General features: G+C 34.6%; 1 protein-coding gene across 1 annotated transcript; it reads left to right on the forward strand.

Moving 5' to 3' along the window:
* The first annotated feature begins 16,354 nt into the window (after window positions 1–16,354).
* LOC112019743 (metal transporter Nramp6.2) lies at window positions 16,355–24,070 on the forward strand. The gene is made up of 13 exons (XM_024052261.2): window positions 16,355–16,593; window positions 16,732–16,810; window positions 16,909–16,949; window positions 18,015–18,093; window positions 18,229–18,333; window positions 18,547–18,656; window positions 20,313–20,494; window positions 20,656–20,725; window positions 22,227–22,400; window positions 22,575–22,679; window positions 22,820–22,951; window positions 23,032–23,127; window positions 23,461–24,070. Exons 1-13 carry the CDS (start codon window positions 16,453–16,455, stop codon window positions 23,800–23,802), a joined length of 1,656 nt encoding a protein of 551 aa, XP_023908029.1. The 5' UTR covers window positions 16,355–16,452; the 3' UTR covers window positions 23,803–24,070.
* The last annotated feature ends 237 nt before the right edge of the window (window positions 24,071–24,307 follow it).

The raw sequence follows: 24,307 nt of genomic DNA on the forward strand, positions 1-24,307 counted from the left end.
CTCACAATCTTGGAGTCCTCCATTTTTTCTCCCAAGTTGAATTTTCCAATCACCACTTCATTTAGCTTCCCACAGAATGAGTCGAATGACTCGTCTTCACTCATTTTCAGCTCCTTGAAGTGTGTGGTAAGAATTTGCAACTTGGTGTCCTTAATTGTTTTAGTGCATTCATAGGTCATCTCCAAGATTTGCCATGCCTCCTTGGCAATTGTAACATGAGAGATCCTGTGAAATTCATCAGGAGAAACACCATAGAAAATGGCATTTAAAGCCTTGCCATTAGCGTTAACTACCGCAAGGGCTGCCTTATCCCATGTGGATTTGGCAGCCTCCACCCTAGTCCATCCTATCTTGACAATGTCGCAAACACTATGATTAATAGAACAAAGGAATGCCCTCATACAGACTTTCCAAAATGCATAATTTCTCCCATTAAAGTATGAAGGAGCATTGAGCGATTGAGATCGATCCATCTTAATAAAAAGGGTCTAGGATCACACTAAGGTAATGAAACCACAACAAGTGCACCCGCTCCGACACCAATTGAAAGCTCGAATATGTGTGAAAACACAAGAGCTCCTTAGACCCCCAAGTTAAAGCTTATGGCTCAGTTAATTTTACTCTAACTTAAACTAAGTGCGGAATAAAGTAAATACGAGCGAACAAACAATAAAACTACTCTAAGCCATATTTATCAAATCACAGTAGTAAAATGAAAACTAAAAGAGTAGGGAAGAAGAATGCAAACACAAGATAACATGAAAATGTGTTATCGAAAAGGAAACCGAAGAACTCGGTGAAAAACGTCTCTGCCACCCTCCAAGCGGTAAATCAATCCACTAGAGAATAAGTTGGAGTACACGAATAACAAAAGACCCTCAAAGCCTAGTCTACCCCATGTACTCAAGCCCTCCAAACTCTTGCTACCAAATGACTTAACAAAGCTTTGTCTTCTCTAGCTCTCCAGATCACGCAATTCAGCCCAATTGTATCCACCAAACAAATGACTTCTTCCAATACTTCCCAGCAGCGCCAAGACCTCACTTTACACTCAGAATGGGTGTGGTAAGTGTTTGGGCTATCAACCTCTCAGGGATTTGGATATTGAGAGGTAGGAGTTGAGGAAAACTACAATGGATTTTGTAGAGGATTGTGTAGAGGATTGTGGGTATGACAATCTCTAACTCTCAAGGGTTGCGGCTAGGGTTTTCTCTCTGAAAAACACTCCTCCCAATATCTGGGTAAAGTGAGTACATATGGTGTGTGTAGAGACATGGTTTATCAGATATGACAACATAGCAAAACAAAATGTTTCGTGAGTATCTCATGAGAAGGCCTTACCCACGAAATACTCGCGAAAACCAGTTGTCACCATCTATCATGACTCTTCGCATTCTAGTCATGTGCTGAGCACATGGCTTCACTTCGTGGGAAGTCTTCTCAAGAGTTACCCACGAAAGCTCCTTTAATCTTCAATTTGACTTAAGTCTTCTAACTCTCTCTCATACACAACTCATACAAAGAAATCCCACAAATAATACAAGGTACATAAGATTTAACAAAATTACAATCAAATTTGGCTCGGAATTAAAGTCAACACAAAATAGTTGTAAATCACAACTTTACATAGGGGAATGTAAGAGAATTATAGAAAAATTGACTTAATTCAAGGTAGTCACCCTCTATAGAGAAATATTAAGAGAGAGAGAGAGAGAGAGAGAGAGAGAGGAAATGCACTAAGCAATCAATTGGTTTATTCTTCAATGAATAGAAATGTAACTGCAAGTAAGTTTTTTTTTTTTTTTTTGATAAACAAAGATATCTAACAAGACCTCACTTTACACTCAGAATGGGTGTGGTAAGTGTTTGGGCTATCAACCTCTCAGGGATTTGGATATTGAGAGGTAGGAGTTGAGGAAAACTACAATGGATTTTGTAGAGGATTGTGTAGAGGATTGTGGGTATGACAATCTCTAACTCTCAAGGGTTGCGGCTAGGGTTTTCTCTCTGAAAAACACTCCTCCCAATATCTGGGTAAAGTGAGTACATATGGTGTGTGTAGAGACATGGTTTATCAGATATGACAACATAGCAAAACAAAATGTTTCGTGAGTATCTCATGAGAAGGCCTTACCCACGAAATACTCGCGAAAACCAGTTGTCACCATCTGTCATGACTCTTCGCATTCTAGTCATGTGCTGAGCACATGGCTTCACTTCGTGGGAAGTCTTCTCAAGAGTTACCCACGAAAGCTCCTTTAATCTTCAATTTGACTTAAGTCTTCTAACTCTCTCTCATACACAACTCATACAAAGAAATCCCACAAATAATACAAGGTACATAAGATTTAACAAAATTACAATCAAATTTGGCTCGGAATTAAAGTCAACACAAAATAGTTGTAAATCACAACTTTACATAGGGGAATGTAAGAGAATTATAGAAAAATTGACTTAATTCAAGGTAGTCACCCTCTATAGAGAAATATTAAGAGAGAGAGAGAGAGAGAGAGAGAGAGGAAATGCACTAAGCAATCAATTGGTTTATTCTTCAATGAATAGAAATGTAACTGCAAGTAAGTTTTTTTTTTTTTTTTTGATAAACAAAGATATCTAGACTTCTTTGAGTATCTAACTATTCCCTGGGACATGTGCAGTCCCCCATCCCACACACACCAGATTATTACAGGGAAGAATCCCATGGGAGTGGCCCTATGTAGGTATTTATAAAACCATAAAATTATTATATTAGCCCACATGGCCCTATCCTAATGGTTCTATTATTCCTAATGTCCATTAATAATTCCAACATGTGTTAAATAAGATTAACATGCTTGAAATTATAACTAACTAAATGCAACATTACAACAATTATTATCTAAATACCTATAGGGATTCCTAACACACAACTACATATTGACAAGGGTATAGAGTTACTCAAAGTGTGTAGATATTTGCTTGTTTAAATAAATTTGTCCATATTGATGTGTGATTAACTTATTTATCCTTGCTCCATTATTTAAATTCCAAAAGCTTGATACTGAGATATATGGTTATATGGATATTGAGTTAGTTATAAAATAAATAAAAATGTGAACTTTCCTTTAATTCATATATGCTTGTTTTAGATTTCATTAATCCTTGTATGATTTCTCATATGGGTGGAGGTGTTTAGATACTAACTTTTAGTTAGCATCACACAACACATTCCGCCCAAGATTAAAAGACTTGACTCCAACAAACACTCCAAAAATGTTTTTAAAAAGGATTTTTTTCAAGTGCTTTTTCAAGTAAGCTTTTCAAGCATTGCTAAAGGAAGGGATTTTTCCAAACAAAGAATGAAAAACTCATCTCCAAAGATTCCAAATAAATTTCCAAGTAAAGCTTTTAAATTTGATTTCAAATACGGGAGAAATTATTAGGTCCACCAAGAGGACTGATGACGTACGTGGTCCTCGCTGACCTCCCAACCAATAACATACTGTTATTTAGACAAATGTGACATCATCTGATAATTTTTATTTTTATTCCTTGTACTAATTAGGAAGCTCACACATATATTTGTATAGATGTCATCATCTCATTCGTCAGAGAGGACCACATCAACAGTCCTCCTTGTGTAAATAATAATTTCTCTGAAGATAGAGTCTTTGCTTGTTCCACTTTCCAAAAATCATCATTCAAAGATCCTTAAAGTATCAATTTTCCTTGAAAATGGATTGTAAAAAGCTATGGATTTTTAATCTCAAAAATAATTTCTTTTAAAAATGAATATTTTTTCCTAATAGACACAATAATTCATCTTTGGAAATGATCTTTCTACATGAAATATTATTTTTTTTCAAAAATAATTGTTCACCCTTTAGGTTTTTTCTACCAAAATATTATATATTGGCTTTCCATGTGGCTCATTGTCAATATATTATACTGTCCTCATGTAAGATCACGTCACTTACCCATCATTCTACTAAAAACTTCCACCTATTTAAAATTGCTAAGTCAGTTTATGATAAAAATAAAATTTTAAACAAAAACCGAGTTCCTTTTTAAATTGAGTCAGTAAGTTTAAATAGATAAGAGTCTTTTAATATAATGGTAGATAAGTAATATGGTCCACCATGAAGACCGCATAATTTATTCTCATTGTGAGGACTACTACAATTTGTTCTTTCATCACCTGATCTATAGCTTTTTTGTTTTTTTATGTGCGCACTTTGAACTTTGTTGATTATAGTTTCTTATATTTTAAACTATTTTTTTCAATTAACTTAGGCAATGCATATCCATTAGCAAAATTATTCTGTATTCTTCTGTCTATAAAAGTCAACGATTCCTAGTATTGATTGCTTATACAGAGCTTTCACATTATATATGCAGATGACAATAATACTAGGGGGCGGGTTTAGGGAAAAACCTGCAGCATATATATAAAATTAATTTTTAACTATTTTAAAAACAAGAATAACTGAATAACTCATATGTGTACTTTAATATAAAAAGAGGAAAATACAATTTGCCAAGGAGTGCAAACATCATATAGTTAGATCTGTATCTTTTATTATTATTATTATTATATTTTTGTTCTCTTTTAGATAGCACACTTCTTCTAGACAGAATGATCTAAAAGTGACAGATTTATTTCTCTATCAAAAAATATATTGAGAGAGAGAGAAAGTGACATGTCCATATTTGACGATGAGAAATCCAAGCCGTCCAGAACTGCCAAAGATGATGCTTAGTTCATGCCACATGCACTATAATTAAAGGAGCTCCATTTGATTCTTAGTTCACGCCACTTGTTTTCACGAAGTCAACATAATTAATTAAGAAATATTTGTAGATTTTAGTTAGCTTAACTAGTAAAGTATCTAATGATTGTATAAAAAATGAGAAATATTATGTCTACAACATTTTTACAACAAATCCTAAGTGGCAGATTGTTACTGGTTGTTATTGTCGAGGGAAAAAAGTAATCTTAATGTTAGGTTCAAATTTGAACCAATAACAACTAACCACTTGTAATTTGTTGTAAAAATGTTGTAAAAATGTTATAGGCGTAGCATCTCTCATAAAAGATTTTGGGTTCAATCCAAATGTACACCAAAAATTAATTGGTGTATTAGTCTGATAATAAAGAGCTATCATCAGAAGCAAATGCGATAAGTTGAAACTCTCTCTTAAACCAAAAAAAAAAAAAGGAATTTTTTTTTTTTGAGAAACCGGCCAAGAAGGCTACTCTAATTAAAATATGAAAAACCCGACAAATAACAATTATACAAGTCCAAAGGAACAGACTCCATCCAAACCAATAAATGACAAGACAACTTAGCTCTCTTAGCCTAGGCATCAGCTAAAACATTACCTTGCCTACACACAAGAGAAAGAAAAGCTCTAAAGGGAGCTAGCAAACAACAAAATGTCTTGAATAATATGACCACAAGCCGAATGTAATAAAAGTCTATTTTACTAATAGCACGAATGGAAGACTTCGAGTCACCCTCAAAGACAACATTACGAAGACCAAGTTCCCGAACAAAATGAACCGCACGCCTAGCTGCCAAAGTTTCAAGAGTAAAAACAGAGTTTAGAATGGGAATTTGCTCAGCTAAAGCTACAACCACCTCCCCATGTTCATTCTGAACAGCCATGCCAATACATGCTGCTTTTAAATCCTCAAAGATCGCCCCATCAAAATTTGCCTTCACAAAACCTGCATCAAGAGGCTTCCACTGAGGTCTCCATGCACGAACCTTCTTGCTAGGACAACGACGAACCTACTGGAAATTCTGCAAGTGACGACGCGCAATGCCAGCAACCTTATTCAATGGCTAGACCACCTCACCAACTCACACTTTATTCTGGAAATTCCAGATAGCCCAGCAAGTCATCGCAAAGACTTCAAAATTCAGCAAGGAGCTAAACACTAACTCGAGCAGGTCCCTAAACAAGCTGACCCAGGAAAATTCAGAAGGTAAAGAAGCAAAACAGGAACCCCACACAGAACTAATACCCTCACAAGACCATAAGGCATGAAAAATCGATTCCTCCCCTACACGACAGAGGCTACAGACTGAAGATGGAACAATCCGACGCTTATGTAAATTAAGTGAAAATTCAATATGGGTATGAAACACCCTTGAACGTTTAGACCCCCAGAAACAAAATACCAATTCAAGCTTTATATCAAACAATCAATGTGCGGAATATGATAACAAGCTTATAACAGAATTGATAAAACAATCTAAGCCAAATATAAACACATCCACAGCAGTAAATATAAGGCAAAGATAAAGGAAAGAGAGATGCAAACACACGGACAACACACGATGTGTTATCGAAGAGGAAACCGAAGTCCTCGGCGTAAAACCTCTCCGCCGCCCTCCAAGCGGTCAAATAATCCACTAAAGAATGTAGTTGGGATACATGAACAGCAGAAGACCCTCCAAGCCTAATCTACCCAAGTACCTAAGCCCTCTAAACTTCTTGCTCCAACGAGGTTACACCGAACCTATTTCTTCTTTAGCTTCCCGGATTCCGCTACTTGACCATAGCATCAACCAATGTATATTGGTTCCTTTCCAAACTGCTTCCCAAAGCACCAAATGGACCTTCTCACAGACGTGGGTGTGGTGAGATAAGAGTTTGGTAAATGACCTCTCAAGGGTATGACAATGGAGAGGAAGAGAGTAGAGGAATTTGTATAATCTCTTTAGATGAAGATTGGGGATGAATCAATCTTGTATTTCTCTAGGGTTTTCTCTCACAAAATTCTCTCTGGAAGCTCTCTCAATATGATGGGTATAAGGGTGTATATATAGTAGGGTGAGAAGGGAATGCAAAATGTCAGTTTTTGCCAAACAGGGTAAGTTGGCGACTTGATCTCGCGGCTTGGCCAAGTCGCGAAATCAAGTCGCGACGTAACGGCCTGGCCAGACTAGAACTTTTGTCCTGTAGCGTGACAGCTGGCGCGACCCTTCCGCTTCCCAGTGTGCCTCTCACGTGCCTGCCTTTCGCGGCTTGCCAGTCGCGAACCACCCGCGAGACTCTGTTTTTCTTGCACACTCTTAAGCTTTTCTTCACATCTTCTCACACACTACCCTTACAATTTTTCCACCTAAATACAGGGTTTCTAAGTGCTAAATTACAAGCAAATTGATCACGGAATAAAGCCAATTAAATGGTTGATTAGATTCAACCTTACATTAAGCATAGACAGGATGGAATTTGTGCAAGCTCGCCAAAGGAAGAATTTCAACTTGTTTGGAACATTTAACTTCCAAAGACTGTTCGAGAATTTCTTCTGCCCAGCTATGTCCAAAGATGAAGCAACATCATTATTATGTAGATCACATAACAAGTGATAACCCAAACGAACCTAAAACATGCCATTCTAGGAATGAGGCCAAACCAAAAAAATCCTCCTGAGCAAAATGACAAACCGGGATGGACTTAATCTGCTGTGCTTCAAAAGGTATGAAAATAAAGTCCACCAAACTTGTATTCCACCATCTTGAATCACTATCAATCAACTGGTCCACTATGGCCATCTCTGAAAACACCGAAACCGAGGAAAGAACTCTGCCTGAATGATTACCAAGGAGCCAAGAGTCCTTAAAAATATTTACCAAGGTCCCATCACCTATCCTCCAATGGGCACCCAACAATATCACCTTTCGAGCTTTAAGAATACTCTTCCAAGCATAAGACCCCAAACCAGCCTTGGCATCAAAAATGGATCCCGTGGGAAAATATTTAGCCTTAAACACTCTATAAAATTGTGAATTTGTGTCATGAACCAACCTCCAAACCTGCTTTGCTAACATGGCCTCATTAAACTTACCCGACTCCCTAAAACCAAGGCCTCCTTTCGATTTTGGTTGACAAAAGACATCCCACTTTTTCCAATGTATCTTCCTACGATCACCCCATTGACCCCACCAAAATTTTCTAATCATAGCTTCAATGTCATTACAAAGACCCACAGGAAGTTTAAAACAACTCATAGCAAAAGTGGGAATGGCTTGCACAACCGCTTTTAGTAACACTTCCCTACCCACTTGAGAAAGTAATTTTTCCTTCCACCACTAAAGCTTACCCCAAATCCTTTCTTTAATATAATTAAGGCTGGCCCTTCTATTCTTCCCCACCACAGCAAGAAGCCCCAAATAACGTTCATGTTCCTTAAACTCATGAACATCAAGTAGATTTTTAATGGCATTTTTTGACAAGAGAGAGGCAAAATTATTAAAGAACAGAGTGGTCTTACCAATATTAATCTTCTGACCCGAAGCAAGCTCATACTTCTTTAAAATATTTTGAATAATCTGGACCTCCTTAAGTTCGGCTCTACGAAAAAGGAGAGTATCATCCGTAAAAAATAAATGAGATATTTGAGGACCATTGAGACAAAGGGAAAAGCCTTTAATATCACCTACTGCCACAACTTATTGGATTAAGCCATTAAGACCTTCAGACACCAAAATTAATAAATAAGGAGACAAAGGATCGCCTTGTCTAAGTCCCCTAGTAGGTTTAATGTCACCATAAGGTTCCCCATTCACTAGGATAGAGTAAGAAACATAATTGATACATCCATAAATCAAATGAATCCAACGATCCTCAAAACCCATCTTCTCCATAAGCCGACACAAGAAAATCCATTCTACATGATCATACACCTTACTCATATATAGCTTCATAGCCATAAAACCTAATTTGCCCACCTTTTTATGCTTCATATGATGGAGAGATTCAAAAGCTACAAGAAATTATTAGAAATCGTCTTATCGGACTAGAAAGCACTTTGGGAATCAAAAAAATAATAACTGGTAAAAATTTCTTTAACCTATTTGCCAAAACCTTAGACACAAGCTTATACAAGATATTACATAAGGCAATAGGGCAAAACTCCGTAATGTGTTGAGGGCACTTTACTTTAGGAATTAAAGAAATATAAGTATGATTTAAAGATGGATAGGTAGTACCCAAATTAAGCCAAGTCAGAACTACTTGCGCCACATCCACCTCAATCTTCTCCCAATAGTGTTGGTAAAAAATATGAGGCGTTCTGTCAGTTCCATGAGCCTTTAAAGGCGACATCTATTTTAATGCCAAATAAACCTCACTTTTGGTGAACTCCGCCAACAAAAATTGGTTCATCTCATGCGTCACAACCCGTGGAGTAGCAGTAAGGACTTCGTCCATCTTGCTAGTAGCGAGGTCATCTAACCAAAATAAGGAAGAGAAATAATCCACAAACATTGTGGCAATCTGATGCTCCCCCTCGCACCAACTACCATCAACCCTTTTAAGTTTCAAGATCTCATTCTGCCTATAACGATTTGAAGCCCTACTATAAAAAAATAAAAAAAAATAAAAAAAAAATTTTGAGTTTTGATCACCATCCTTCAGCCACGCTATCTTAGCCCTTTGCTGTCATAATTTCTACTCTTGAATCAACAAAGTCCACAATTCCTCCCTAGAGATAAGATCAGATCTGATTGACTCCCCTTGTTATGCACAGCCTTAGCTTCAACTTCCTTCAGATTTTTTTGGACAATAGCAAGCTGTTTTATAATGTTACCGAAAGAATTTCTACTCCAAAGCTTCAAACCTGCCTAACACCTCTCCAAATTTGTGTTTACCGTAGCTATTGGAGACTTACAGCCCTAGACCAAATCCCAAACCCCCTCTACAATTGTTAGAACATATATGTTTTCACTTGTTTAAGAACATATGTCACTTATTTATGTGAATTGGCTAATCCTTTGACAAAATGCACTCTACTTGTAATTGGGTAGTTCTAGGTGTTTTTAATACTTCAAGAAACAATGTTTCAAGGTCAAGTGTTGAAGTCATCAAGTCTGTCCAAGAGAAAGCAAGCTGAAGTGCAAAGTTTTTAAAGCTCGACACCTACTCAACAGCTACCTCGACACCTACTATCTGTCGAGATTTAAAAATTCAGATTTCCAATCTGATTTTCTTGGGATCCGTGAATATGTTTTTGGGCCTTCTTTTCTTCTAACCCTAAACATATAGAAGGATTATTTTAAGAGCCGTCAAGGGTGACACAAGTTGCATTATCATTGAGCAATCTCTGTTCAAGCAAATTGTGATCAACAGACGAAGTTCTTGACCTAGTTCATCTTCCATCAAGAAGTTGCTGTGTATTTGCACCATAGGGTTTTGTAACCAAGCATCTTCCTGCTATTCATCATAAAGGATGAACTGAAGAACTTTGCAGCCAACCATTCTTCCTCAGTTGGTGTTCTGAAGTCGCGTATTTGGATCCGCGCATTGGTTAGTCACGTACTTGGGAGCCGTGCATCAAAGGTGGAGACTGTCACTACAGATCAAGTCCAATTGGGTATTGGGGTAAGGGTTCAATTGTAGGTTGGTAAGGTACTTGGGATTCCTTTACTTGTAACTGCTTGATTTGATAATAGTGGAGTTTCGGGAGTGGTGACTTTAAAATCACCCGATGGGGTTTTTGCCGTTAGGGTTTTCCCCATTCGTAAACAAATCACCGTGTTATTTATTTTCCGCTGCATATTTAGTTTTTGGTGATTTTTTTGTGCTTCCATAAAATTGCATGATTAATTGGTTAATTAATTACTTGGCTAAATTAATTAATTAGGGTTAATCACAATGGGTCATTCAGATTGTGACCTATCAACAATCATATGGCAGCTCTCATCTTGCAACCAAACTTGTTTAGTTCGCCAAGGTTTATGATGCCAAATAGGAATACCCAAGGGATGAATAAAAATTGGCTTATGATCAGAACACCCACACTCTAAATGGGAAACCTTTGAAGTTGGAAATAAAGCCACCCAATCACCATTCGCAATCGCTCTATCAAGTATTTCCCATACCGTATCGCCACCCATAACATTCTTGTGCAAGGTGAATTTATTACCAATAAAACCATGATCCCGGAACCCACACTCATCAATCACATCTCTAAATTCTTGCATCTGAGCTATTGGATGAGGCTGCCCACCCACCTTCTCATGAGAGTTAAGAATCTTGTTAAAATCCCCCGCACATAACCAAGGAAAATTAAATTGGCCATTCGAACTATGGAGGAGGTTCCAAGAAATATAACGATTTGAAGTTTCAAGAACTCCATAAAACCTAGTGAACCACCAAGTATTATCCCTACCTTCATTAATAATGGCATCCACATGATTGAGAGAAGAAGATACCACCCTAAGTTGAATATCCACCCTCAATAAAAGCACCAGACCACCCCCCCCCCCCTGATTTACCTTGGAAACAACATGCAACCCCCCTCAATAAAAGCACCAGACCCCCCCCCCCCCCCTGATTTACCTTGGAAACAACATGCATATTCCCAAAATTCAAATTCTTCAAAAAAAATTTTAGCCTTGCCTCAACCAACCATGTTTCGGCTATAAACACAACTACAGGATCTTATGCCCAAATTAAATCACCGAGCTCTTGAAGTGTCTAAGGGTTCCCAAGCCCATAACAGTTCCAATAAAGAAGACTCATGGCTCTTGGCAGAGCTGGATACCAGCCTCCGCCATTAACAAATCACCACCCTTGTCTTTTCAAGAAACTGCTCTCCCTTTCCTTGGTAACCCGTCAAAAGCATTCATTTCACTAGTTCGTTTTACTGAAGCCTCGCTAAAATCAATTTAGATGAATAAGTTAGAAGCCATTCTTGCTATCATTTTCCGTCTTGTAGGAACCACTTTACCACCCAACGAAAGAGAACCTGAATCAGAAACATCACCAAAAACAACTATAGAGGTGTTAGGTACAGAAAGACAATTAATTTTTGTATCACAAGGATTAGTAGAAGGAGCCAAATCACTCCTCATGTCCTGTCTGAAAGGAGTAACCACAGCAAGCCAAGCACTTGTAAGGACATCACCATCATATGTGTCAAAGCAAGAAAGACCACGATCAATCTCACAAATTTGATTTTCAAAAAACAACCCCCTGTACAACCAGAGACAAAGGAATTAAACTAGGAATCTTTATTGAACCTAAGCCACTTGTTTTAGGGGTTTCCTCACCACCCTCCCATAACTGAGATTCATCTCTATCTAGTAAGCCCGATGGAGACTTCATACCCTCCCCATTGTTTGAGACGTTTAGGGGCTGCACTTGGATTGCTGCCTGAGGGGCAAAATGAACAAGCATGAAAACCGGATTAGTACGCACCTCCTTAGAACGTGAAACCCTAGCCAATTTCTTCTTTCTGACCTCGTAAAACCTAGGTACTACCACCATTGATCGCTTGGGATTTGGAGTAAAGGAAGCCCGCAACCATGGACCATACTCTTGATCACTATGAGTTAAGCAGCCACACCAATAACAAATATTTGGCAATCTTTCATACTGGAAGTTAACCCACACGTCACTCCCATCCTCCAGAGATAAAACTCTACCACGGCATAACGGAAGAGATATATCAATAGAAACCCTTACATGCATAAAATTACCTCCTTCCATCTCATCAGTAAAGGTAGTGCAATCAACAACTCCAACCATGTCACAAATCTCTTCCACAACCCTTCGATTCATATAATGGAATGGGATATCATGGATTTGAACCCTAATTGTGGTCCATGTAAAAATCAAATCACGAACCCGCAAACTGTTTGTAAACCTCTGCAACACCACTTAAGTGCTTATCGAAGTTCCAAGGTTCACTCAAAAAAATCTTCTCAACTTCCTTCTTATTATCAAAGACAAACAGAATGATATTATCACCCATGTTTCGAAGTTTAAATCCATTCACTACTCTCCATAAAGGACTAAAAGTCCTAATAACAACATCGATATTCAGGGCTTGATTTGTCAAAAACTTGGTGGCAATAAAGAATTCCATCGAGCTCTGCTCCTTATTCAGACTTACCTTTCCCCCTTCCCTATCATTCAACGACATATTACTCCAATGTTTTGTAAGACACTCCATGGCTTAGTCGAAAAAACTCCCAATGTCAAAAAAAACTACCAAAACTATCCAACAACGCACAGCCTAACTTCCTAATAAAATATTAGCAACCACGAGTACTACAACAACAAAAAAACCACACCGCCTAAAGGTAACCAAGTTACCCTAGGAACAACAATCCTATCAGAGAAGGAACAAACTTCTATCACCTACGACAGATTTGGAAGCCCAAACTGCCCTAACGCAGAAATATTTTATTTGTTAGTTGGTCTTAATATTCTTTGTATCCCAGTACTCTCCTCAAGTTGGAGCATGAATATTAAACTTGTCATTGAGGTGATGAAATTGATCTTTACCAAGAGACTTGGTGAATAAGTCAGCAATTCGATGAGCAAAAGCAATATGAGAATTTCATATTAGTCTGGCTTGAATCTTTTCACAAATAAGGTGGCAATCCAGTTCAACATGTTTGGTGTGCTAATGGAGGATGAGATTAGTAGCAATTAAAATTCCCAGTCTATAAAAGCAAAAGCAAGTATACTAGTGTAGAATTCCCAGATTTTTTTCTTCTCATCTTTTTTTTTTTTTTAATTGGAATTTTCTTCTTATATATGTTTATTTGTTATTAAAATAATAAATAAATTATATAACATTATTGTAGGGATAGAAGGCCTGGAATGTATATTGGGTCGTGGGCCTTGTCTGAAGACAAGTAGACGTTAGGGAATAAGTACAAATTAGTGAGTTATGTAAGGTTCTGGCCATGAGGTTTTGGGAAGGTAGTTCAAGGAAGAATGCCTCCTCAGTTTGGCAAAGCAGAGGTCAAAAGGCTTGATCTACTACCAAGGGCAATACTACAAACGATTCTGCTGGTATGGATAAGCATCAGGAGGGAATAAGACAAAGGGAAGCTAAGAAATATCTAAGAGAAAGCTGCTACCACAGCATTAAAAGCTCTGCAACTAACTCTCTGGCCACATTAATGTGAAAGTGATACATGAACAGTGATATTCAACCTTACAACTACCGCCAAAGACTTCAGGAAAGAGCTAATGGGACAAGGATCAAAGTTAGCATCTACACGTGGAGGGTGGAGGTGAAGCAAAATAGGGGAATATAAGGAAGAAAGACCCCATTACAAAGGGGACATCTCAGAATCTGTAGAAAAAAGACTGTAGGAACAAGAATTGAAATTGTAATCAAGTTTAAGAGAGATATATATGAGAGCTATTCTCCTCAGACACCCCCCTACAATTATAAATATAATAAATTACTAGTAGACCTGATAAAAATATACTATTATATATCATATAATCTATATATATATATAATATAATTAACATGTAATTCGTTAGTATTTTTATTTTTATTTTAGAATACTAAGCGTTTTTAGCACATACACATGCGAGGAGAGGATAGAAGGTCTTAAAAAAACTAACAATAATGTATATCCAAAATGGCCTAACTCTTGGATATATAGCACAAGTTTAAAACCTCTTTAGTATTAAAATTTAAGTAATTTTTTGTTTACTATTTAACATTCTTTGATTTATTAGTATTTTTTATCTTAGTCATTATACTTAATAATGGATGATAATTTATTTTGAAAATCTAGGTTTATGGCCAAATTAAAAACTATTAACTTATTCTTTTTGTCAATATTGTCTTTTGATTGTTTAATTTTAATAGATATGTTTTTTTAGCACATATTGAGTTATAAAATATTTAACGTGTATAATGAATTGTATTTACAATATTATTTAAGACTACTATGCATACTATGAATATAATTGATATATACATCAAAGTCACACACACCCAAAAAAATTCTCTCAAATGGCTAAGTAGTAGTAGAGCCAGAGTTAGAGCCGCTGCACATAGCCAACAATAGACCCACCCCATCTAACTCCAAGTCTTGACTCTGTCTCTATAAAGAAATAAAAAAGATTATTTTTTGTTTTGTCCCTCCAAATATAAATTTCTAAATCCACCATTGATCAAATACAATATTGTGCTTCAGCAACATCAAAAACCTTGTGATCAAAAATTGAGCAAATGTAACAAAAATATTTTTTGCAAGTTGTTAGAACATATATGACACTTGTTAGAACATATGTTTTTGTAAATTGGCTAATCCTTTAACAAAACACATTTTACTTGTAATTTGGTAGATCTAGGATGGGTCTAATACTTCAAGAACAAGAGTTCAAGGCTAGTATTGAAGCTATACAAAATTGTCCAAGATACAAGTGAAGAAAGTGTTGTTCATTAAAATTCGACAGATATTATCTATCGAGGTTTAATGCGTGTGCTCAACAGCAACTCGACAGAAACAATATCTATCAAGAATTACGAAATTCATATTTCTAGATCTGTTTTCAAGCATATCCAAGTGAATTTATGTAGGGTCTCTTTTCTCATAACCCTAGATATATATAAGAATTATTTTAAAAGCCATCACAAAAGGAATCAAAGCATCCCTTCATGCATTGTGTGACCGAAGACAAAAGTTAACCTAGTTCATCTTTTCATTGAAAAATCTATTGCATCTGTGTGCCAAGGATTTTGTAACTAAGGAGCTTTTTGGTCTTCATCATTTAGATGAACTGAACAACTTTGCAGCCAACACCTTCCTCAAGTTGGTATGTTAATCACGTACTGGGATTCGTACAAAGGAGTAAGTTGCATACTAGATCTATGCATCAATTGGTTAGTCACATACTTGAAGCCGTGCATTGAAAGGAGAGATTGTCACTACATTACAAGTCCAATTGTGTATTGGGATACTGGGATTCTTTTACTTGTAATTGCTTGTTTTGATAATAGTGTATTCTCGGAAGTGATGACCTTAAATTCACCTGGTGGGATTTTGCCTTGGTGGTTTTCTCCATTCGTAAACAAATCACCCATGTCAAATTTAATTTCTGCTGCATTTAGTAATTTGGTGATTTGTTTTTGCTACCATGCTTATTGCAAATAATTGAATCTAATTAATTTCACTTAATTAAATTAATTGGTTAAGTTATCAAAGGGGTCAATACATTCTTGGTCTATCACAAGATAATTTTTTGTTTGAAAAAAATTTATGTCATTCATCGGCTTTCCATGTGGCTCATAGTGAGGACTACTACAATCTAAAAGTTGTTCTTCCATCACCTGATATATTTTTATGTGAGCACTTTGAACTATATTGATTATCGTATCTTATATTTTAAACTATTTTTTTTAGTTAACTCGTGCAATGCATAGCTATTAGCAAAATTATTCTATAATTTCATTTCTGTCTACAAAAGTCAACGATTCCTAGCTAGTATTGATAGTTTAAATAGAGCTTTCACGTATATATTGTTTAAGTCATTATATTTGGCGATGAGGATCGTGACAAGTTGGAGTTTGTTTAATGAGTGACTGCTACGCCGTCCAGAACACGCCACATGCACTATAATTAAAGGAGCTCCATTGGAGACGCTCACTTGCAGTAGTTAAATTAAAGTCGAAAGAGAGAAACAGACACAGAAAAAATGAGAATCCAACAGCAACAGCAACAAGTAACTGATGTAGTACCATCATTAACATGGGGTGGAGATAGCCACCGTGTAGCAGCCATTAATCTGGAGGAAAGCCCTAATAGTTCTGACAAACATGATCATGAGGACTCTCAGGTCTCTCTCATTTGACCCTCTTTTCTTTCTTTCTTAATTAGCTATATATTTTCTATCTTTAAATTGCTTGGTTCTATATGTTTGGATAAATTATCTTGTTAGAATCAAGATTTGAGTATAATATATATGATGTTCCAGAAACCTAGGTGGAGAAAGTTCTTATCATTTGTAGGTCCTGGATTTCTTGTCTCCATGGCTTATATTGACCCAGGCAGCAGTGAGTCTCTCTCTCTCTCTCTCTCTCTCTCTCTCTCTCTGTGTGTTTGTGTGCATGTGTGTATTTTACGAAGTAATATCATTTTTACCATGTCGCAGTGGAAACTGATCTGCAAACTGGAGCAAGTTACACATTTGAGGTAAATCAAATAGGCAAAAAAATGGAACTATTACACAAAATATGATGGAAGAGAGAATGAAAACAAGAGCGTTATTTAATTATTATTTTAACGCATGCAGATATATTATAGGTTTAATTACTTTCAAGTACTTTCTAAGAAATTATTTTTACTTGTTTTAGAAGTTTTAATTTTATTACTTCTTGTTAAAAAGAGAGGAGATATGGATTGTTAAGATTAATATAATTTCAAATAATAATGTATTTTTTGGTGCATTCACACATGAAATTTTCTTTTTTCCATTTGTTACTTTTAGTTTCAATTTTTGTTAAAGCAACTAAACTTTTGCAATAATGTCATATTTCAAATGAATTATTTCTTATATAAATTCATTTTACATGAATGATTAGTGCACTACCTATAGATTTATACATGAATTTAAGTATATGAATAATACTACATACACAAACTATTTTACAATATTTTTACAAACTGATATTGTAGCAAACTTCTTACTAGTTTTCATTTCATCATTTATGCCCATTATTAACATTACTTTTACATTTATCAATAATCATTCACCACATCAGCAACTTGTAATTTTTTTTTCGTAAATAATTTGTATCTTTAATATTACTCTTAAGTACATTTACCCCAATAAGATATGACAATAAATTAATACTTTGACATAAATACAAAATTTTGTTGGGATGAAAAGTTTAAATGAAAAGTATTTCATTTTCTATCAAAGAAGACAAATCATGGCCCAAATTTAAAGTACAATAACTTATTTAGGTTCAGACTTTACTAAAGTATACTTTTGGCCTTTAAAGTTTGAGATTGTTTTCATTTTGACCATTTTTGTTTTAAATTGTCATTTGACTCTTCATAATTCAATTTTCAAATTGGCCCTCTAAGTTTCAAAATTTTAATTCAAAATGAAAATTTTGAAATGGAAATGACCAAAATGATAACAACATGAAACTTTAAGCACCAAAAATGTACTAAAGCATGAAGAGCCAAAATAATTAGAAATTAGTTTAAGGGAGAAATGCTAATCATGGTAGTGCTATTTTCTATTTTCAGCTACTATGGGTGGTACTTATTGGGTTTACCTTTGCGCTCATAATTCAATCGCTAGCTGCAAATCTTGGTGTAAGCACTGGTAAGATGCACAGCAAACCAATTCTACACCAAAATATAGCCAATTGATAAAAGTTATTATCGTTTCTGCCACAAATTTTTTTTTTATTCTACTAGTATGTAATCAAGCTAAGTATTTGTTTGCATATCTCCACAGGCAAACACCTTTCAGAATTATGTAAGTTTGAGTACCCAAAATATGTGAAGTATTGCCTATGGTTGCTTGCTGAGTTTGCCGTCATATGCGCTGATATACCCGAAGGTAAAACAATAAAATTTACTTAAAAAAAAAAAAAAAAAAAGGATATCTTTACATTCATGCGTTTACTAGCCTTATCATTCTTGAATTTTCCTCTCATCCATGTCTCCTTGTTCATATTCAAATTAAGGGAAGAATGACACTTCAAATAAACAAGCAACAACACAATATAGACCTTGTTATCAATAAACTTTTTAATTTTCCTATTCGTGGCAGTGATTGGAACAGCTTTTGCACTAAATATATTATTCCACATTCCAATCTGGGCTGGAGTTCTCATCACTGGTTTAAGCACTCTCTTATTTCTTGGCCTGCAGAGATACGGGGTAATTTATTCATTAATTATTTAAAGTTTCCAGTGGCATAATTTAAGAATCTTTTCTGCTCAATTAATTATTTAATAAATTTGAGTTTTTATTATTATTATTATTATTTTTTTTTTTGGTGGAAAAGGAAGTGAATTAAAAGAAATTAACTAGAGGACAACAAAAGGTTCATGATAACACGTGAAAAAGAACAGACAGAAGGTTCACGCAATGCCCGCAACTCATCTAAGAAACTGGTAGTTGTTTCTAGAGAATCCACCGATTATCACTGAATCATCACGAATAATTCATACTACGGTGTTTAGTTTTTATGCTCTACTATATATTCACATACTTTGTATAATATTTTTATGCCAATTATCAATTATCAACGTGCGTTTATGTCTTGCCGTCATTATTATTATTATTTTTTTAATTGAGTATAATATTCTTATGACCAACTATCAACTACTAAACGTACGTTATTTGGCCATTTAAATTTTTAAGAAATTTGTATAATATTGTTATGCTCAGCTATCTACCTACGCCAGCAAAAACAAAACAAAACAAGACTACGTGAGTTGTGTGATAGTTACATGTCATTACATAGTTTGTAAGTTGTAAGTAATCGGATTCATATAATATATAGTCGATCTATTGACTCAGTCGCTAGCTTTAGAATCCATGCATTCACACTTCATAATCATACATTATATCTTATTGTATATTGTAATCCTACTGAAAGTTTAATAATTTTAAGGTTTAAACATTCTGTGGCTATCAATACAATTCAAAAGACTTTACGTTAATTGACTCCAACGAAACTCAATCTCCTTCATTCCCGAGTTATGAATTAATAATTAATAATATATATGTATGTATGTATTTTACTGTTTGTTTGCAAAGACAATTATGTTTGACTTTATTCTCTCTTTTTATATATATATATATATATATAGTTTGCAAAGACAATTATGTTTGACTTTATTCTCTCTTTTTATATATATATATATATATATTTTTTTTTTTTTCCTTCTCGTTGTGTTCCACATCATTGTTTAATTAGATACTGGTTATCTCTCAAAAAAAAAGTACTAGGTAAGTAGTTAGTGTATTTTATTTTATTTTATTTTTTAATTGTGTCGATAATGCCCTGTGCCTTTTTAATTTGCTGCTCCACCGATTCTTGTTGTTAAAGTCAAACAAGTAACCACTGGATACATTGGTCCAGATGGAACCTTTTCATGCACTTCAGCAATTATAGTTCTGTGGATTATTTGTATAGTTTCTAATTTCTAACCAAATTCAAAAAAATAAAAAGTCAAAAAAATTAGACCGTGGATTTTTATTCCAAAAAAATGCGTGGTGTCAACCTGAGCTAATTTCTTAGAGATCAAAAAGTTGAATTTCATTTCTCTTTTCAATTTTCAGTTTCCACATTAATTTTAAGAAAATGTTAAAGGTTCTACAAATTTAATTACTTAAAATTTACAAACTAATGTAATAATGAATTTGATTTGTCAAATTCAAGCACCTATTAAATAAATTTTGAATTTTTTTTTTTTAAATAAGTGACATAGCAGTTTATATGTTCTACTCTATACAGTAAATTGTAGTATCTCTAATGTTACTCTTAGTTTTAACTTTTAATGTTAAAAAAATTTTGTGAGTGGGCAGGTTAGGAAGCTGGAGATGCTGATATCAGTGCTAATAATGGTAATGGCTGCATGTTTCTTTGGGGAAATGAATTACGTAAAGCCTCCCGCGGCTGCTGTGGTAAAGGGATTGTTTGTACCTAAGCTCAGTGGCCAAGGAGCCATTGGAAGTGCCATAGCCCTTTGGGGTTCCATTATCGTGCCGTACATGATTTCCTGCCTCATTAAATATCCTTGCTTATTGTTTCTTTTCTTTTTTTTTTTCTTTTTTTTTTTTTTGGTAAGATTGCTTATTGTTTCATACCTATTTCTTTTCTTCTTTCTAATTGTTTGTCTTATTACATTTCGATCTTTCTCATCAATAGGCACAATCTCTTTTTCTACTCGGCTCTTGTGCTATCCAGAAAAGTACCACGTTCTGTCAGTGCCATCAATGTAAGAAACTATATATATATATATATATATACATCTATATATAGATAGAGAGAGAGAGAGTTAAATGTGCAGTATCCCTATTATCACAAGAGGCAGAGCCAAGGGGAAGGGGGGAGGGGGCTTAGTACTATGAGAAAAAACAAAACAACACCTCATGTAAACCAAAAATTGCACCGTATTAACTCAAAAAAATATTCAGCGAAGGAAAAAAAACTCAAAAAAAGAAAAAGAAAAAGCAACTGACACATGGTAAAAAGATTAACATGGCGTCAAAACATTTTCACTACAAATCTTACGTAAGAAGCTAATACCGGTGAGTATAGAAATAATGTCAGCAATGAGTCTAAATTACAACAACAGTTTTCCACCAAAAATTTATTGTAAAAATATTGTAAACATAACATTACTCCAATAAAAAAAGAAAAAACAAAATGCTATCTTACATGAAATAAAAGTTAAAAACATATCACCTTTTGCTTTCATGGTGATAAATGTTAGAAAAAAAACTTTATATATATCATAAACAAAAATTCACAACAGTTTCACAATATTTTTAAATTCATTTATAATTTCATACATGGGCCGATTTTAATATGTGGCCACTATAATCTGTAATTTAATTTTTGTGAAATTTTTGTGAAAGCAATTTTAGTTGGATCCCACCTTTCATTATTCTCTCATTCACGACAACTTTTACTTTATCTTTTTTTTTTTTTTTTTTGGGGGTGGAGGGCGGGGAGCTCAAAGCATTTTAATTAGCAGGTCCCATATTTTACACAAAAATAATATTTTTAAAATTTACATAATGTCTTTGTAGGTTGCGAAAACCTTAAAGCCACCATTATCCTTTTTCTCTTCCATCTCTTAGCTTTTTCAAAGTTTCAAATTCTGGTTGTTTGCTAAAACCCCAAATTGCTATATATTTTATTTTGTATGTATATATTGCTATACTATATATGAACACTTTTAGATTTATTTATTTTCTCAATTTATTTTAAGGAATCAAATTAGATTTTATATTTTATATATTTAGATTAATCTCTTAGTTTGATTGTTAGAAACTATTAATTGATTATTTTTGTTTCTTTATTTAATGATATATAATATATACTTGTACATTTTTCATTTATATTAGATTTTGTATGATAATTACATTAGTTTAATATTGTTTATTTATTTTGTTGTTAATATTGATTAATTTTTTAGATTATTTTTGCTTCTAATTTTGTTCTCCTTGAATTAAAATCCAGGTTTTGCCACTAATTATCACTCTTAAGAAAAAGACAAAAAAATTTATAAAAATATGCTTTGATAATTACATAAATTTGGATACCTTATTTATTGTGGTTGGAGGAAAATTAAAAAAAAAAAAAAAAAAGTACTCATAAACCATATAAACATAGATTATAAAACTATAATTTATTTAATTGCAAAAGAGACAGATGATGTCTTTATTCCAAAACAGTTGCTTTTTGCTAATTTTCATTGTGCAATACTGCAGGATGCATGTCAATTTCACTTGATAGGGAGTGGATTTGCATTGGTTGTCGCACTTTTAATCAATATTGCAATCATCTCTGTATCGGGCACCATTTGCTCAGCCAACAATATGTCAGATGATATTGCAAATCAATGCAATAATCTTAGCCTTGACTCGGCCCCTTTCCTTCTAAAGGTTCAAATTTGTATATGAAGTTATTATATTAAAATAATGGTTAGATGAAACAATTTATCATTTTTTTTAATTTAAGCTTTTGGGGTAAATAATAGTCTATCAATTTGAATCCAATTAAATGTATAAGCACACAAAGTCTAACAAAAGCTTTTTAAAATTATTTTATGTGTGTAGAATGTGTTAGGTCGGTCAAGCTCAACTATATATGCCATTGCATTACTAGCCTCTGGGCAAAGCGCTAGCATCACAGGCACTTATGCTGGACAATTCATCATGCAGGTCTTCAAAATATTTGTGTGTGTGTGTGTGTGTGTGTGTGTGTGTGTATATATAAAGTATAGATACATACATAATATGATCCTAACCTGATTAATTGGGATTGAATTTTAATTAATTTAAGGATGATGTGGCATTTTTAGGGTTTCTTGGACCTTAAGATGAGACTATGGATTAGAAACCTGATGACAAGGTGCATTGCCATTGCACCTAGTCTTATTGTTTCCATTATTGGAGGATCTAAAGGTGCAGCCCAACTTATCATCATCACAACGGTTTGTAACTTGTGAACTGTCTTTTTCTAATGTTGATACCTATATTCAAACATAGGATAAAAAATTAATGGGTTTTGCAGATGGTACTTGCATTTGAGCTTCCATTCGCTCTAATCCCTCTCCTTAAATTCAGTAACAGTAACCCCAAGATGGGACCACACAAGAATTCAATCTATGTAAGTTGTTTTTGTACTTCTGTTCTTTTAAATGAGGTCAGCTGGTACAGTTAGCCTTGAATTCAATTGACTAGGGCGATAGGCTGGTTTTATAAAGCCTATAAATGCAATTCATACATATAAGTCTACAGCATTACATATTATATCTTAAATTCATCAATTAAATTCAATCGTAGGACTACATTAATTAATATAGCATAAACAATATATTTTTTTAATGAAAATTAAATTCAATTATATAGCTTATTGATCGATGCAGTCACATGATTGAATTTAATTGAAAAAACTAATATTTTCTTTTATTAACTAAGCATCAGACAATTATGCTTGCAGATTATGGTGATCTCGTGGACCCTAGGCGTGGCATTGACTGGCTTTAACATGTACTACCTGATTTCAGCCTTTGTGGGTTGGCTAATTCACAACAAATTACCCAAGATTGCAAATGTGTTCATTGGGATCATAGTGTTTCCCCTAATGCTCATTTACGTTTTAGCAATCTTGTACCTTACCTTTCGAAAAGACACTGCTGTAACATTTACTGAGCCCATAATGGTTGACCAACCAATGGCCCAAAACAACATGGAACACGGGCTTAGCAATTCTAATGAGGTGGTCGAGGCTGATCACATTCCTTACAGTGAGGATTTAGTTGATATCCCACTACCAGAGTAAGGGGTTTTTCTACATCAAATTCAAATGCAACAAGTGCCAAGGTGTTTCATTAGTGGGAAGGAGCTCCCAAGTTAAATGTGACATGAACTTTCTTCAACTTCATCTAAGGCTTTCTTCCTATGTAAGTGTAATTGAACTGCCTATGGTTGTTTCCACTGCACCTTTATAAATTTATGTTAAACTTCTAAGTTCGTCATTAATATGATAATTATTGTAACGACATTAAACTTTTCATAATAGTTATTTAGTCTCATTTATATCTATATAATATCTAAAAATTAAAGTATAAGATTTATTATTTCTACGCTCCTATTAAGCCACATCACCATTGCATTTAGGCCCATTCGGTCCACTGCAATCCATTTCGGTCAATTCAATCCACTTTGGTTCATTTTGGTCCACTTTGGTCACTACGGTCCATTCAATACCATTTCTCTCTCTCAGAGTAGAAGAGACTAGAGAGTGTCTTTGAAAATTATAAAGTCCAGCTGTAGGGATAAAGATT

The sequence above is a fragment of the Quercus suber genome, unplaced genomic scaffold (assembly GCF_002906115.3).
Source record: "Quercus suber isolate HL8 unplaced genomic scaffold, Cork oak 2.0 scaffold_367, whole genome shotgun sequence".
Classification (NCBI taxonomy): Eukaryota; Viridiplantae; Streptophyta; class Magnoliopsida; order Fagales; family Fagaceae; genus Quercus; species Quercus suber.

Coding starts and splice junctions, on each gene's coding strand:
- LOC112019743 (XM_024052261.2), top strand. CDS start 16,453: ATGAGAATCCAACAGCAACAGCAACAAGTAACTGATGTAGTACCATCA. Junction 16,811..16,908: donor TTATATTGACCCAGGCAGCA/GTGAGTCTCTCT, acceptor ACCATGTCGCAG/TGGAAACTGATCTGCAAACT. Junction 22,952..23,031: donor AACTTATCATCATCACAACG/GTTTGTAACTTG, acceptor TGGGTTTTGCAG/ATGGTACTTGCATTTGAGCT.